The sequence below is a fragment of the Peromyscus leucopus genome, chromosome 5 (assembly GCF_004664715.2).
Source record: "Peromyscus leucopus breed LL Stock chromosome 5, UCI_PerLeu_2.1, whole genome shotgun sequence".
Classification (NCBI taxonomy): domain Eukaryota; kingdom Metazoa; phylum Chordata; class Mammalia; order Rodentia; family Cricetidae; genus Peromyscus; species Peromyscus leucopus.
Window position 1 is genome coordinate 1,162,668 of NC_051067.1, and position 16,920 is coordinate 1,179,587.

General features: G+C 43.3%; 1 protein-coding gene across 3 annotated transcripts in view; it reads right to left on the reverse strand.

Moving 5' to 3' along the window:
* Positions 1 to 4,390: 4,390 nt before the first annotated feature.
* Positions 4,391 to 16,920, reverse strand: part of Ercc6l2 (ERCC excision repair 6 like 2) — a 99,943-nt gene continuing 87,413 nt past the window's right edge. For 2 of the 3 annotated variants that reach the window (XM_037205643.1, XM_037205644.1), the window contains exons 17-18: positions 10,151 to 10,332; positions 4,391 to 6,200 (exon numbers count right to left, since the gene is read on the reverse strand). In XM_037205643.1, the coding sequence (XP_037061538.1) occupies positions 5,252 to 6,200; positions 10,151 to 10,332 (1,131 nt within the window). In that variant the 3' untranslated portion in view covers positions 4,391 to 5,251. The remainder of the gene's footprint in view (positions 6,201 to 10,150; positions 10,333 to 16,920) is intronic. The other variant, XM_028891714.2, reaches the window with a different exon arrangement.

A 16,920-nucleotide genomic window follows, 5' to 3' on the forward strand; every position in this document is an offset into this window, starting at 1 on the left:
TAGAGGCCAGCTTGTGCTTCACGAGACCCCATCCAAACCACATAGCTACAAAAGAGAACTTGAAATGTTTTAGCACTGAGAAATGAAGGCAGCCTTTGGAGGGTAACACTTCTTACGAGTGCTGTGGACCTCAGACCTAGTGGTCTCTACTCTACCAAACTCCACCTGAAGCCAAGTTACACCAGTGATTTTCAGTTTGTGGTATTTGCAACAAATTAATTCTTTTAGAAATAATATATTCCGGTTGAAAGGGCAAAGAAGAAGCTCCAGAAAGAGTGGGGTGGGGTGTGTTATCACCTAACATTGTAGTCATGTGTGAAATTATCAAAGAATATATTAAAAATTTTAAAGGAAAAAAAAATCAAGAGAATAAATTCCTCTAGGAAGCCTAACAAAAGAAAGAGCTGCAGTGGACAGTGGTGGAACTCTGGACAGGCAGGGGTCAGGTTAAAGGGCACTTAAGCCATGAAAGTCAAAGGACTGACTAGCTTCCTGAGATGAGTCACTGGTGAGAAAAATGGATACACCTAAATAAAAAAAACATGGTGCTCAATTTGGTAATCTGGCCAAGGATAGATGCTGCTGTCCCTAACTCAGTCAGGAGTCAAGGACAGGAGGAGTGTTGACTTGATGATGAAGACATCTGTTCCAAACACACTGAGCACGAGGCACCCTGAGATCAGACAAGGGGCTAAGGTCAAGCTACGAAGTGGGCCTGAGGTTCAAACCATTTCCCACAGGCACATGCTGATAGCAGATATCAATGGACAGGAAAGCCCATAGACATGTTAGATCACAGACTTTGCAGCAACTTTCCCTTTCCCAGGCACACAGCCCTGCTGGCTCTCTCCCTGGATAGAGTTGTAAGCAGGCACCCTGCAACCTTGCAGCTCTCAAAGCTAAGTTCTCTCTTCTCCCATCAAAACCACAGGCCTCTTATCCTCCCACTATTGCCCAGATCGAGGTAGCCTTGAGTCACAGCTAGCTGCCACCAGTTCTTTCTAATCCCCATGTGGGGGAAGCGGTAACAGTGCCAGGGTGGGGTGAGGCTCAGTGCTCCACTCTGAAACAGCACCGTATTTTTGGTATTTATCTGAGGTTTAACACAGAGAGCACAGAAAACAAGGCTGACAGGAAAGCCGGTTTATAACCATGTGGCCATTCTGAGAGAGAGCCCTACTGAGTAGCTGGACATGGTGACATAGTCCTGTAATCTCTAATGACAGGAGGACCAAGAATTCAAGGTCATTCTCACTTACACAGTGAGTCTGAGGCCAACTGGGACACATGAAGATCCTCTCAAAATAAATAAATAAAAACTACCAGAATGGTGAGGAATGACAGGATGATATAGTATTTGACCACTGAAGGATACTAAATTTTTGTCCTACTATGGATCTATACAGGAAAAGGAATTAAAATTTCAGAAAGCTGCTAATAGTCACATATGAAAGCCCAAGCACAAAGCCGCACATGTGATAGGTAGGTGCACAGAAGTAGAAACACATCTTCAGCTAGCAAATCAAGGTCTCTTGCTCACTGCTATCCCAGAGTCTTTGCTCCGGGCCACAGGAGAGGGGTGGGGTCAGACTGGCTACAGAGTTCTTGTTAACTCCTAGGCAGAAGAACAGGGCCAGGGACCCTGTAATATTATTTTGGGGGGTGGGGGGTAGAAGGGAGGGCTAGAAAAGGCCCATTGTTGATTCTTGACTTCCCAGCCATAATTTAAAGACAGGAATCCCACTCCTCCCAGAACAAAGGCTACCAGGACTCTTGCACAAGCAAAGGGCATGGTCAGAGATTGGCAGGTAGGGATACAAGAGCACAAGAAGGTTCTGAAGAGCTTGTGTTGGAAGGAGGGACAGAAGAAGGGTGCCTCAGTCTGTCTTGTATCTCCTGGACACTGTCAATCAAGAACAATGTAATGGCCTCCAAGGCTCAGAGGCCAAATATGAGGGCGGTGCTAGCCCTGCGACTCAGACTTCTAATCCATTAAAGGCAGGTGTAAACGGGGGGTCGGGGGTGGGGGGGTGGGGTGGGGGGGGAGGGCTGTGGGGTGACAAAGCAAATCCGAGCTGACATCACCTGCCTGATCCACTTAGTGGCTATTTGCTCCCAGGGCACAGCTTACTGCAGCAGGTCCTTCCACTCAGGATGGTGGTGGCTTTCAAAATTTCAAGTAGTGGAGCAGCTGTTGCTGATTCAGGGCTGTGTGGCTGCCGTGCCTCAGTTTCTTCCTCAATAAAACAGGTAACACCTGCCCAGGAGAACTGCTGGGCAGATTAAACGTGAAAACCACTTGAAATGTTAAACAAACGACACAGTAAATACTCAATAAATGTGAACTGATGTAGTTATTCCTCAGCTCAATTCCTTTAACCCTCCCTAACAGAGGAAACGAGGTTTACTACAGCCAAGGTCCCTGTGTTTCAACAGGCTTTGGGGATGCAGTGTGGAAAATGGATTAGAGAGGGAAAGGCTGAAGCCTGGGAACCCAGGGAGAAGTCTGCAGGCATCCAGATGGGAGGTGGAGAGACGGAAACTCGAGGTTCTTGGCAGTGAGACTCAGGAAATATTTCAGAGACATTCTCTCCAGGACGTGATAACAGGTTGGGAATGGAAGCTTGGCAGAAGGCGCTGGCTTTGGGGGAAGCATGAAGGTGGGAGGCGGGGAAGGCAGCAGCAGGGCTTGTGCTAGGGGGTGTGTGGCCGAGGACTGGAAGCCCAGCCAGCGCAGGGCGTGCACAGGCTGGGGAGTGCTTCTGGACGTGGGGGGTCGCTTCCCGGGGCAGCTGGCCGGGGAATCTAGGTAGAGTACGCCAAGGTGCTAAGTCTGATTTCCTCCCGGGCGGGCCGGCAGTGTGTCTGCCGGGCGTGCCTGGCCGAATCCCAGTGTGCTCGCTAACACTGCGCCTGGAATCGGGCAGATCCCTCCTGCCAGCTTCCCACTTCCGTCCTTGCTCTGCAGCTCTGTCTAGGTGCTTGCAAGGAGGGTGGGCGCCTCCTCCCTGCGGCTTCCCAAGACTCCACGCTCGGGGATCAGTTGAGAGTGATTCAGACAGGAAACCACCGCCTCGGGCCTCCAGGGGGCAGGACCTCTCCGCCTGAGGTTCACTCACCCAACCCACTGCGCCAACCTGTGCCCCGCGGGGGTCCCCGCCTAATTGCTGTCTACATGCCCGCTTGGACCCTCGACTGGCCACCTGCGACCATCCCCACCCTCCTGCCAGGATACTATGGGGACCCCACAGGATCGCAGACATGCAGTCCCCGCCCCCCGCCCCCTGCTTTGGGGATCAGGCTCTTCAAGCTCGCTGCATCCCCAAAGCTGGACCATCCATGGCTTCACGCTGTGAGGGATGCGGGATGCTTGGTTGGGGTGGTAGATAACGCGTGCTTCCCACTGGCTTGAGCTCCGGAGTTTTCCATCGCGGCCTCCAGAGCGTAATTCCATTACCCTTTCTTCTCTTTTAGTGCAGTTTCTTTTCTGGCTCATGTGTCTGCAGAGGTCGCAGCTCAGGCTTTGTGGCCCCTTGGCTGGAGTTGCCAGCCATGGGAAGTACACTGAAGTCCTCATTCGGGGTCCACAGGGTCTGCAGTTTGCCCAAAGGGTGAGGCCAAGCTCAGTTGGCTGTGTTCCAACCTGCTGCAGTCCTTAAAGGAAAAGCCCAGGAGCTGTGCTATGCCCAGCCTTGGAAGAACAGTCACCTTCTGAGTGGCATGCCTATGCCTGGAGGATCCTGATTTACCTGGCAACCTGGGTGTGTCCCCAAGTACCCACGAAGTTAAACTCTCAACAGCTCTTAGTTTGATCCAAAGCCTGCTCCCCTACTAAAAGGCCCCTTTCCTGCTTCCTGGGGAGTGGAGTGGGAGCTAGAGGCCATCAGGGACTGGAGAAGCCTTGGGGAGCCTGTTTCTTGTTTATGTCAGTGGGAGTGCAACCTTCACTGGCGGCTGGTTTCTGCCCACTCAAACACAACTCTTAGCCCCCCCCCCCCCCCCCCCGCCAAGTATTAATGACCATGGGCCTGGAACACAAATTCAAGTTACCTCAAATACTGTGTTCCACACTGTAACAGGTTCACGAGGTTCTTACAGTAACAGAACAAAGTAGTAAGAGAAGTTTAAAATACTCCAGTGTAGGGGAATCTGGAGAGCCTACTATTTTCTGGATGGACAGTTCCTGCATCAGTCCTGCAGGCTTAGCTGAATGTGGCAGGTACCAGCATGACACCCTTGACGTGCCAGTCACAATGCCAGGGGCTATGCAGACAGGGTGCTTTACAGAAGGACCTCCTTGCCTTCACCTATAGTCACCTATATAGTCAAGCACCTATCACAGACCACACCGAGAAAACGCTACAAGTAAATAAATCCAACAATGAGCACATTTCAGAGTGTGTAAACCACATATATTAAATTCAATGAAAGGTTTCAATTAAAAATCGAATGTCTATTCATTTCCTTCCACTTAAGAAATACAAAGTTAAAATACAAAGCTTTATTTACATTTACTAAATCATAGTAATATGAAAAGTTAAGGCGTTGATACTCTGGCCAATGATAACAATCCCATTACTTTAGCATCACAGCTCACAAACTTGTACGTTACTCTGAGCAGTTATAAAATTACCATTTTAACATAATACCACATATTCATTTCTAATTTTTGTCTAAAACAATTCAATAGTACTAGAACATAATTCCAAGGAAGAAGGAAAACAATAACTTCCTAATGCCAGCGAGAAGAGTGCAGTGGCTGCCACCTGATTTGGGACATTCTGGAAGAGTTTAAAAGGGGAAGGCTATGTTAATCTGGCTCAATCCTGTTATCTTTCAAATGAGGAGTGGGCAAACACAGGGCAAGTCATTCATGTGAGGTTACAGAATCACACAGGAGGGGAGATGCCCAAGGCTTCATTTAATAATAGGGGTTTATAATACGATACAATCACATTTGTTCCAAATATGGAATCAGGGGCAGGAGATGTAGCTGAGTTGGCCAGAGTGCTTTTTGGTGTATATGAAGTCCTGGGCTTGATCCCCAGCACTGTATAAATTGGGCATTAGTGATTAAAACATATACTAAGGAAAGAAAACCCATGATAAAAATTTAGGATGTTAAAATAAGCCTAAAGCAATAATTTAATAAGCAAGTCTGCAAACAACTGTTCAGGATGCTAGCTACATACAGTACCATAAACAGGTCTGGCAGTTCACCAGTACACCAATTTAATGGCACATCCAGGTTCTATTCTCTCTCTGTATTGGCTATGCTTTCATCATCATCTGAGTTAAATGTCTTCCACAAAAACTTCTCATTTGCTTTCCAAAGGGAAGCTTCCAGTTCATCTTTCCTTTCGGAGGCTGTGGAGCAGGGCACTTTTGTACACAGAGTCTCTATCACTGCCAAGTCAGTGAGTTTGCTAAGGCTGTCATCATTCTGCTCATTCAAGATGTCCCAGAAATCTTTTGGTCTCTGCTTTGCTTTTGCCACAGGTCCTGAAAGAACATTCTTTGGCAGCTGTGCAGGACCTTCCCCACGGCTTTTAAAGAGGTCATGAAGAATAGAGGTGTCACCAAGTAAGCCTTCCACGGGAGTGTTTTCTACCCTTGTGTTCCCCAACGTGAAAAGTGGTCTGTGTCTGGAACTGCATGCTCTTGTGAGGTCCTGCTGATGTCCTGGGGAATCTTCTAGCTCTGTCTCTGGGGTTTCAGACTTGCTGCTTGGACAGAAGAGTGTCATGGTGTTCTTGGGTGTGTGGTCATTACGCTCACTGTCAATCTCTTGAGTAAAGCTGACAGACGATTTCTTAATTTTTGCATCACTAGAAAATGTCTCTTCTCCATGGGAACCATGATTCTGAAATCTGACTGACTTTCCTTTACATAGTTTTGGGTTGTGAACTTGAGACATTTTGTTGGTGGACTCACTGCATGACAAAGTATAATTCGAGGGCCTTTCTTTTGAAAGAGATTCTTTTTCTCTGGATTTATTCTTGATCCTCTCTTCTTCCTTGTGTACAGATCTGATCAACTCTGAAGCAGAACTCACAAAGAACTCCTTTACCTCTGGGTGCTGAGGACTGTAGAAGTCCCTGAGCATCCTCTGTCGCTCTTCAGAAGTGGTACTGGTTATCTGTCTAGCAAACTCCTGCACAGATGACTTGTAGTAAGAGGCCATTTCTTCAAACTGCTTTCTAAAGATTGGATAAAGTCAGTAGTTATTATTTTTTATTACATTTTCATTTTATTTTTAAGTGTAATCAGGAAACTGTTGAGATGACTCAGCAAGTACAAGTGAGGATATGCATTCAATTGCAACCCATGTAAGGGTGGAAAGAGAGAGCCAACTCCAGAAAGTTGTCCTCCGGCCTCTACACATGCTCTGTGGCACGCACACACTGCAGTGGAGTTAAGAACTTCCAATGTGCTCATTAGCAGTCACAGGAAACATAAAGGCAAAGCAATGCACCTTGTCCTTTAATTCCAGCCTAGGAGAATGTGCCTTTTCCCTAATGCTACCAGAAATGGTCTTTTAGCTTATTAAATCATCAGCTTTTTAGGTGACTCTGATTTATACTATTATGTATTTTCTAGCAATTATGGCTACTCCTCCAGTCAGTCAATTTATGACTGACATGAGAATCATCATTTATATAATCTGTATTTGAGAATCTATATTGCATTCAAGTCCCATAGAATAATATTGTTAAAGAATGGCTTTGATAAATAGAAAATCCTGAAAAAAATAAAGTATCTCCTTTCCCCTTCTTTCTCAGTATAGAATTTCACATGGCTTTTTACTGAGCTTAAAAGAAAGCTCTCTAAGTATAGTTTTTTTTTTTTCCTCAATTGATTCAACTTTAGTGCAGACAACTAATATTGGAAAGCAGACATTATTTTACTGAGCATGTTGGTGCATACCTACAAGCCTAGTACTCAAGAGGACAGAAAGTCTGAGGCAGTATGGGCGACATAGGGGGAACTCTGTCTCAAAACCAAAAAAACAAAAAATAAGAGAAAAAGTAAGATGTTATTTGAAGAAGTGAACTGCCTTCCTAGAGTAAGATGCTAACAAACACGTCTATGTGTACATACACAGATGGGCCTTCTGGAACCCTGGTAAAGTGGAGGTAGAAAAATTATTTAGGTTCCCTGAGCTACAGACTGCTGCTTTCCAGAGTGAAGGACCTGAAGTCTGAATTGTGCCTATCCTCTACATCAGCATCAGCAAAATGACCTACAGGATTAAAGTAAGGCCATGGGTAAGGCATGAACCCCACATGGCTAATGTCTTCATAAGGTGAGAGAATAGTGAACTAATGCAAGAGTATTTTCAAAAGATCCCAGTTTTGAGCCAGGCTTGGTAGCATACGATTGTCATCCCAACACTCTGACTATGGAGGCAGGAGGATTGAGTTCTTGATTATCCTCAGCTATATGGTTAAGTTTGGGGCCAGTCTGGGTATCATAAGACCCTGCCTTCTACCCCTCCCACTCACAAATAAGATACAGTGTATCACTTTGCTGATGCTGTGCTTGGGCTGTAAGTTGGGAGACCTCAATGCCAGTTCTGCAGCATGTTAAAGGACCATGATTTTAGAGTTGTGTTTCACTTCACATAACAGTTCCACTAGTTTTTAACAAAGCCCTGTTCTATGCTAAGTGTACATCTGTGCACTGTACAAATTATACAGCAAAAAAGACCCAGTCCCCTGCTTCACGCAGCTCGGTCTAGCTAAGGGAGTCAAAGCAAAACAAGGCAGTCTCCTGGTGAAAGGGTACAATCGGCTCTTACTGGCACCCACAGTGGGTACCTATGTGCTTAGAAGGGCAGGGGTTCTCTACGGCCACCTCTGCCCAGGTAAGGATGAGCCAGGAACCCTCAAGGCTAGTTCTTAGGGGCTCTAGAACACCGCAGAACAGATGGAAATGCGGAAGTGGCCAGCATCGTGGGGCTGCATGGCCTTCACTCTGGAAAGCAGCAGTCTGTGGCTCAGGGAACCTAAATAATTTTTCTACCTCCACTTTACCAGGGTTCCAGAAGGCCCATCTGTGTATGAACACATTAGGAAGGCAGTTCACGTCTTCAAATAACATCTTACTTTTTCTCTTATTTTTTGTTTTTTTGGTTTTGAGACAGAGTTCCCCCTATGTTGCCCATACTGCCTCAATTTTCTCCTACATACAACATTCTTAGGGTACAACAATGGTTTTTTTAATGTATGTAAGTAGCAGCATTAAACACTACTGCTCTTTGTGGTTTCCTGTTCATTTGTTTCTGCCTCCCAGGCCAGGTTACAGTCTCTTGTGGTTGTAGTGGTGGCCTAAGATGAGTCCCCATGTTTTTTGTGGCTGAGATAAATGCCATGGCTTCTGGAGCTCACTAGTGTCTTGTCACATCTTCCAAATTCAGAGATTCCACACCTGATCAATAGTCATACCTACCCAGTGTATTTCATTGCACAAGTAAAGACTCCCCAATTTCTGTCCTGGAAACTGCCCATGTTCTTGTGAACAAAAGCATGCTCTTAAAGGGCTCTACTTTCACATCACAAGTAATAGGATATTATTATTCTGCCTATTACTCATCTCCAAATCCATTTCTAGGACCTAATAAATGTTTGTACTTATTTATAAAGATTTAGTGACCAAAAGGGTTTTAAGATTATTTAAATTTTTTTTATTTGTCCAAGACTTGGTGATGTCTCAGCAGATGCCAAAATGACTTTATCTCTGCTGTGCTGAGATGATATATGACCTCACGTGTGACCCTGGGGCAGGTCACCCCTGAGAGGAATGCTGTTTCAACACTATTTAACCCAAGGGACTTTTGAGTGACTTCAATAGAATTTTCTCTAAGAATTCAAGAAAAAGCAAGGTATAATTAGGAATATAAGCTGACCACTTTTGTTTTCTTTTTTTTGTTTGTTTGTTTTATTTTGTTCCCCCCCCCCCCAGACAGGGTTTCTCTGTGTAGTCTTGACTGTCCTGATCTCGCTCTATAGACCAGGCTGGCCTCGAACTCAGAAAGATCTGCCTGGCTCTGCCTCCTGAGTACTGGGATTAAAGGTGTGCGTCACCACTGCCCAGCCAAGCTGACCACTTTTGTGAGAAAAAAAATTAATAGAGTAGCTTTAGGAAAAAAGGAAAAACCAAATTAGAAGTCCATTAGCATGTCTATCAGAAGTTATGATGGCTAAGGTTCCAAAGCATTTCTCCTCTTAGGAAGGAGCTGAACCACATCTGACATCACCATGCCACTGTCTGCTTTCTGAGGGCTAGAGGTGCTGAAAGCTCAAAGAAGTCCATCACGTGGCTGCTACAAGATACTGCCTTGACTCCACCTGACTATGATGGCAGCAGGAGAGGTGGGGTGCCCAAGCAGGTCCTGGCATTCTAACATCACTCTTTACCTTTCTACCTAGCATGAGACATTTCCTCGTGGGCTGGGTAAACAATGAAAGGAAGCCAGAAGGAATCACTATTATACTTCCTTTTGAACACACACTGCTATAGGGACCAAGACCCAAGTTTCTTTAATGACTGGGGAAATATAGTCAGCCTTCTAGAAGAGTAACTGGCCACAATGAAAAAGCATGCCCTGCAGAAATCACTGTTGCAAGCTTGCCAGGCAGGACGAGGTGCTGCCACATGCTAGCTCTACTGGTTACTGCGGGGCTTGCTGCTCCTTGCTGGCAGCTCAGAGATCAACTGTGAATAAGAGCTGGTATCTTTTCCACTGTCCAGAGGCCACATGGACCAGGGTTATGAGTTCACCTCACCATCTCTTGATGACATTCTTGGTAACATGAATGCCTGTGTGTGGAGATCCCTAGCCTACTCATTTCTTCACCTAACCCTGGAGACTGCTCCATTTCCATGTTAGTCCCCTATATCTCTGTAATTCCAGAACTTAGCAAGGTAAGGCATGAGATTCATAATACCGGTCTGAACTATAGGTAGCAAATTCCAGGCAAGTTTGAGCTACTTAGTGAGATCCTGTCTCAAAAGCATTTTTTACATAGAAAAGTTCTAATTTTCTGAAATTTGGATGTGAGGTATGGTTATACATTATATATTTTATTATGAAGCTATACTTCTTCTGAGAATCAGCCTAAGTCTAGAGTTACCACAGACAACATACCTGCGGATTCCTTTTGGTGTTTCTCCAATGATGAAGGTGGTCTGGTTAGTATGGTAGACATCTTTCTTTTTCTGGCTTACAGGGTGGGATACACACAGAGGAGAGGAAATGCTTCCATCACTTGGTGGCTGGTCTTTCTCTGTAGGTGTCACTATGTGTGCATTCATCTTATTTTTGTATGTCTGTAAAAAAGGATGTAAAAACTAAGCCTGGAAAAATAGTTTTGGAACAATAATACAAAGAACATTATAATTATTTCCCAGATACTCTTTATAGTAAAGCAAATCACATTATTCAACTGAAGCAACTATTGGAGGATGTTAGTCTAGACCTTTAAAAGGACAGAATATGGGAAAATGTGGTATTGTCTATTGTCTACTGTCAAGGATGTGAATGTTCTGACACACGGGCTGATAACTACTATCCTAAGGATAATAACCAACAATTAAATGAATAAAGGCTCAGAATTGGTCTGTCTAGGCAAGATGTGTGTGGTTGTCCACACCTGTAATCTCAGCAATTTGGAGGTAGAGGTAAATGGATCAGGCATTCAAGGTCATTCAGAAGAATAATGGACTACCAGGCCAACCTGAGCTAATGAGACCCAACCTCAAAAAATAAAACAGGACTAGAGATCAGTCAGTAGGAAGAGATACTTGCATGCAGAACTGATAACCAGATCCCACAAGGAGGCAGGAGAGAACCAACACCAGAGAGTTGTCCCCTGAGCTACATATGCATGTTACAGCACACACATGTGCCCCTGTAAATAAATAACATTAAAAAATAAACCCAAAAAAGTCTACCTTATTTGTGTTTCTTGTAATAATGGTATGAAGCAGTTTTTGTTTAATTTTAATATAAGCACATAACCTAGAAAACTGAATCATTATGTAACAAAAAGGGAAACCAATTTCATAAGTCCTCTGTTAGGCTGAAGAATATTCAGTATTTTAAAAATATCATCAGCTTGACAGTGGTGGTGCACACCTTTAATCCCAGCACTCAGGAGGTAGAGACAGGTGCATCTCTGTGAGTTTGAGGCCAGCCCGGTCTATAGGATAGTCAGGGATAGACAGAGAAACCCCATTTCAAAAAAAAAAATAGACAAACAAAACCAAACTACACACACACACACACACACACACACACACACACACACACACACACACAGATACATTGTCTACAGTTTGTAAGTTATAAATAAAACCAAACTTACTTTACAATAATTTTGTTTAGTGTTCATTGACCTAAAATAGTGGGTCAGGAAAAATATTATATGCTTCTAATTTCAAAGGCAAGTGTGGCCAGGTTGAAAGTTCTATTCCATTCCAATAATAAAAATAATATAAATAAATTTACAACAACAAAAACATATTTAAGTTCAAAAGTAAGAAAATCAAACTTTCTAGGTTCCAAAACAAAAGAAATGAGATAGCAATGAGTGGGAGCCCAGCAGGCCATAGGTGAGTACTTTAGAACATGGCCTGCAGGCATGAACCACTAGAGACAAAACAGAATGGCCAGCTGGTGGCAACTGGAGAATCTGATTTTGTACATCCTGGTTGGTATGAAAAGCTATGCTGAAAATCAACATTAAACAACTGGCCAAGAACCAGCGAAAACCAGAGTCCAATGAGGTGCAAATACCAAAACAGTATAGGAAGGCTTCTATAATCAAAAAGAAGGCCTGTAATCAGAGGGGAAAAGAATTCAGAAAGTCATAAAGAACACTAAAGATCTGCCATTGTTAAGTCACAGGTGCAGCCAAGATGAGAACTCTGTTGCAGGATGACAGGGAATCAGGCAATCTGAAGGTCACTTTGAATTACCTTATGTGAAAGATTAAAAAAAAAGAAAAGAAAAAGAAAAACCCAGAAAGGCTTTTATAAGCACACCTGAGACAGTGCCAAATACAAGCTTTAAGAAATAAATTTAAATAAAACAGAAACAACATATGGGTTAGACAGCAGACAAACAGATCTGCAATGATAAGCTGATCAACTAGGGTAATAAAATAACTCAGAATGTAGTGTATGTACTGAATGAAGAAGAGATAGGAAACATACTGAGAAGTACAAGAACAGAATTCAGGAAACAGGAGAGATAATACAACCATAGGGCAAAGAATTAAAGACGACAAAACTTCACACTAAAAAAGGAGAGACTATTTTCACTAGGAACAATGAAAATAAATGTCTTCCTTTAGGTTACAGATAAGGGAGTAGTCTAAAAACTACTGGTGGGAGAGATGGTAGAAAAGACTTCTAACTAGTGCCAGCAGAATGGAACAGGGTAAGCCTTCAGCATGCACACAAGGCGATGCCACCTACAACCCCACACCAGTCAGACTACAGCTGGATGACTGCTCGGGCAGGCACTGCAGGGCACGCCTGCACTCTCAAGGTCCCTGAGAAGCTGAAGCAGGGCTGTCTGGTCGAGGTCCGTCTGTATAACATAAAGAGAGCTGATCTCAAAAACACAGAAGGGAAATTTCAAGCATAAAAAGACTACTAGAATTCATTGGCTACATGTTGTTGATAATAAAGTAATTTTTTCTCTTTGATGGTGGGCTGGCTAGTTTTATGTCAACTTGATACAAGCTAGTCACTGGAGAGGAGGAAGCCTCAACTGAGAAAAATGCTTCAATAAGATCAGGCTACAGATGGGCTGTAGGGCATTTTTTTAAATTAGTGATTGATGTGGGAGGGCCCATTGTGGGTGGGACCACCACCTGGCATGTGGTTGTAGGTTCTATAATAAAGCAGGCTGAGCAAGCCATGGGGAGCAAGAAAATAAGCAGCACCCTTCCATGGCTTCTGCGTCAGCTCCTGCCTCCAGGTTCCTGCGCTGTTTGAGTTTCCTGTCCTGTTTTTTTTCAACGATAAACTACAATGTGGAACTATAAGCCAAATAAACCCTTTACTCCCCAACTTGTATTTTGGTCATGGTGTTTCATCGCAGTAACAGAAACCCTGAGACAGGTGGGAACCAAAATGGCCAGTTCACAAGACAGGTAGAGAGCGCACTGTGATCCCATGGGTAGTCTAAGTACCTATTATACTCCTGTTACTCTGCATCTGAGATACAAACTTAGGTACACACTGTAGCCATATTTCCCAGGGATATAGGAGGTAAGACCATTTAAAAACTATGTACATTTAGCCCCTCCTTTTCCTAAAACAATATGTATATATTAACTTACTTTCACATTCCCCCCCCCCCTTTTTTTTTTTTTTTTTTTGGTTTTTCTAGACAGGGTTTCTCTGTGTTGCTTTGCGCCTTTCCTGGAACTCACTTGGTAGCCCAGGCTGGCCTCAAACTCACAGAGATCCTCCTGGCTCTGCCTCCCGAGTGCTGGGATTAAAGGCGTGTGCCGCCGCCGCCGCCGCCGCCGCCGCCGCCGCCGCCGCCGCCGCCACCCGGCTATATCCCACCCCCCACTTTAAAGCGACTGTATGCAAACCATTTCTAATGAAGATAAACAGACATCTTCAGAATCTATGATGGTGCCTATGCACAAACAGTGCCAGGCAGACAGGTGCTATCGAAGCTCTGCTGAGAGCCATCAGTAATACTGAAAGCTCCTTTGTTAAGGTCATCATGTTTTTAAATTGTCTGAAGACATTATCAATAAAGAGAAGAAAATACTGATCTTTAAGATAAATCCAAAAGAGGTTATTATGTATTTATTTCCATCAAAAACAAGATGAGGACTACAAGTTACTGACAGCTTCTAAATTCCCAGAAATTACTATTCATTATTTTAAGAGACAGGAATGCTAATATGAACATAAAGAGAATAAACAGAAGAGCAACTGAGCCAACTAAGAACTCGCCTTCCTCTTACACTGTGATTTCTGAACCCATGCAGAGACAGTGCTGGCCAATGGCTCTTTTCAATTGTTTATGTGATTGCTCTTTCTGACATAAAAAGCTCACATTTTATATACATTTAAATAACTAGTTTTATAAATCCTTCAAGAATTCAGTCTTTGCAACCAAAGATACTGGATAAATGGGTCATTAGATTTTCTGATATATTTCACAATTTAAAACCAGATTCTTAAAAGGATAAAAATCATTTTCCCCCTCACATGAATTTTACATCCTACATTTTATTATTTTTTTTAAAAAGACATGACTTCAAATTGCTATTTTAGTAGATAATTTTACTATTTTATTGAAATTAGGTTGTAAGACATAAATTTGTATTTAGCTCAACTGTATTAAGATTTCAGGAATGTCTGTGCTGTCACATTTATACTGAATTATAAGTATGGAATGGAGGTAGAGGATTATGTTCTGATTGCTGTAGAACAAGTTACCATGGTATTACTGGCTTGAAACAACATAAACTCCTGACCTTACATTTCTGTAGGTATGTCTGACACAGGTCTCACTGGGCTAAAATCAAAGTGCTGGCAGAGTTATGTTCCTTTCCTGAGGCTCTAGGGGACAATTCATTTCCATTCTTTTCCAACTCCCAGATGCAGAACACAGTCTTGTCTTCCTGTAACACTTCTTTCAGGGTCACTCCACCCTGTGAGGACAGTCAGGAAGGATTCTGTTGGTGAGAATGGACGTGACTAAGTCCGGCCAGATACTCAGGGCAAAGGATTCTGGTCAGCTGGGTAGTATCCTTCAATAGTACCCATCCAGTCAACAAGGTCAGCTTGATTCAACCTCAACTGCACCTTCAATCTTAATTCTCTGTTAGTCAGGTAAGGTAACACACTAACAAATTCCAGAGATTATCCATGGGTAAGAATCTTAGGGACTATGGAACTTTTGCTAGAATCCACTGACCCTATGAAGATTCTAGGGACCACAGGGAAAGGTACCCTTGAACCTTCTGAAGCTGCATTTGCAGGATATGTATGTGAGCATCCATACATCTCTCAGACAGAAAAACCTAGGACTTTCTCACAAGGTGTATGTGAGCAGAAAGAATTATGAACTGCTGGTTTACGTGGAAGCTCTATTTATGTAGTTTTTAAAAATCCTATTCTTTTTGAAAAATACTATCCATATGAATTTATAAACATCTTGGTGCTCTTGTTACAGAGGAGGTTTAAAAGTAATGCTGTCTCCTTTAACATTAGGACAGGGTAAAGCTGCTCTTGTGACTCAAGGCATCAAGCTAAAAACACCTTTCTTCTCCTAGAGAGTAGGACAGGCAGCAACTGGATAGCTAGGTTAGAACTGGATGGAAAGCTTTGCAATTACAAGGTGAAGAAAGCAAAACCTGTAGCTGAAGTTTCTGTACGCCCAGTCTCATTGTATCTTGTTAGGCCATGTTCAGTGGATACCCATGGGAAGTCTGGTTGTTTTTTGTTTTTTTTTTTTCCAGGGGGGACCAACACAATGGAGGTGGTGTTGAATCAGGGAAAAACCCTGTTTCTGCACAGCCACAATTATCCTCCTTTCTACTGACTGGTGAATTGGTCAAGACAGTGTTTCAGTATATATCCCAGGTTGGCCTTTAACTCACTATGTAAGTCCCACATTGGCCTTAAGCTCACAATTCTTGTCTGTCTCTTGTGTGCTAGAATTACAAACATGAACCTGGCATCTCTAGTATTTTCTCTAAAAATTTGTTACAGTTTATATATGAAATGCTCCTACAGGCTCATGTATTTGAACATTTGGTCCCCAGCTGGTGGCACTGTCTGAGGAAGCTGTGGAACCTTAGGAATGTAGGCTTTGCTGACAGACATAGACCATTAGGGTTAGTATTGAGGGTTACAGCCTGGCCCTGCTTTTGATCCTCCTCTTCCTAACTTGCCGAAACGTGTGGAGTCTCTGCCACACGCTTCTGCTGTCACAGACTCTAACACGCCTTCTCCACATGACAAACTGAAGCTCTGAGCCAAAGTAAGTCTTCACCTTGAGAAAGTACTTCAATAATGAAAATACTTTTATTAGTTTTTTTCCTTTTGAGATGATTTAATTTCCTTTTTCTTTTGAGACATGGTTTTGTTGTATATCTCAGATTGGCCTCAAATTCACAATCTTCCTATCTCTGCTCCTGAGTGCTAGGACTACAGATGTTCCACACCATACCCAGATTCAAGACTAATCTTAATTTTTTAAGGATTTATTTATTTTATGTGTATGAGTGTTTTGCCTGCATGACGATGTCAGAAGATGGCATTACATCTCTTAGAACTGGAGTAACGCTTGCCTGAAGATCAGAGAACAGAACAAGCAACTAGATTAAACATAGAGGCTAGACAGGGGTGGCACACACCTTTAATCCTAGCACTTGGGAGGCAGAGATCTGTCTAGATCTCTGTTGAGTTCAAAGCCACCCTGGACTACATGAGATTGACTCAGTCTAGGAGAGAAAGTGGTGGCACACACCTTTAATCCCAGCACTTGAGATCTCATGTCTTTGCCTTGGGAAGTCACATGCCTTTAATCCCAGCACAAAGAAGGAAGTGATAGCGCGGGTGGAGAAAGGTATATAAGGCATGAAGACAGGAACTAAAGCCTTTTCAGTTGAGGAAGCTCATTTGGCTAGAAGTCTTTTGGCTGAGGAAAGCTTTTTAGGTTGAGGAGTCCTAGAGGTAAGAGGTGGCTTGTTCCTTTGTCTCTCTGATCTTCAGGTAAATTTTATTAGGGTACACAATATATCACCACATTGCTGTACAAACAGAAGAAATGCAGCAATCATTCCTCAATAATATAAACAAAGTTAAATACATCCATCTGATGATCAGATGCACTGAACAGAAACCAGGAAGTTATTCATAAGTTGAACTTAT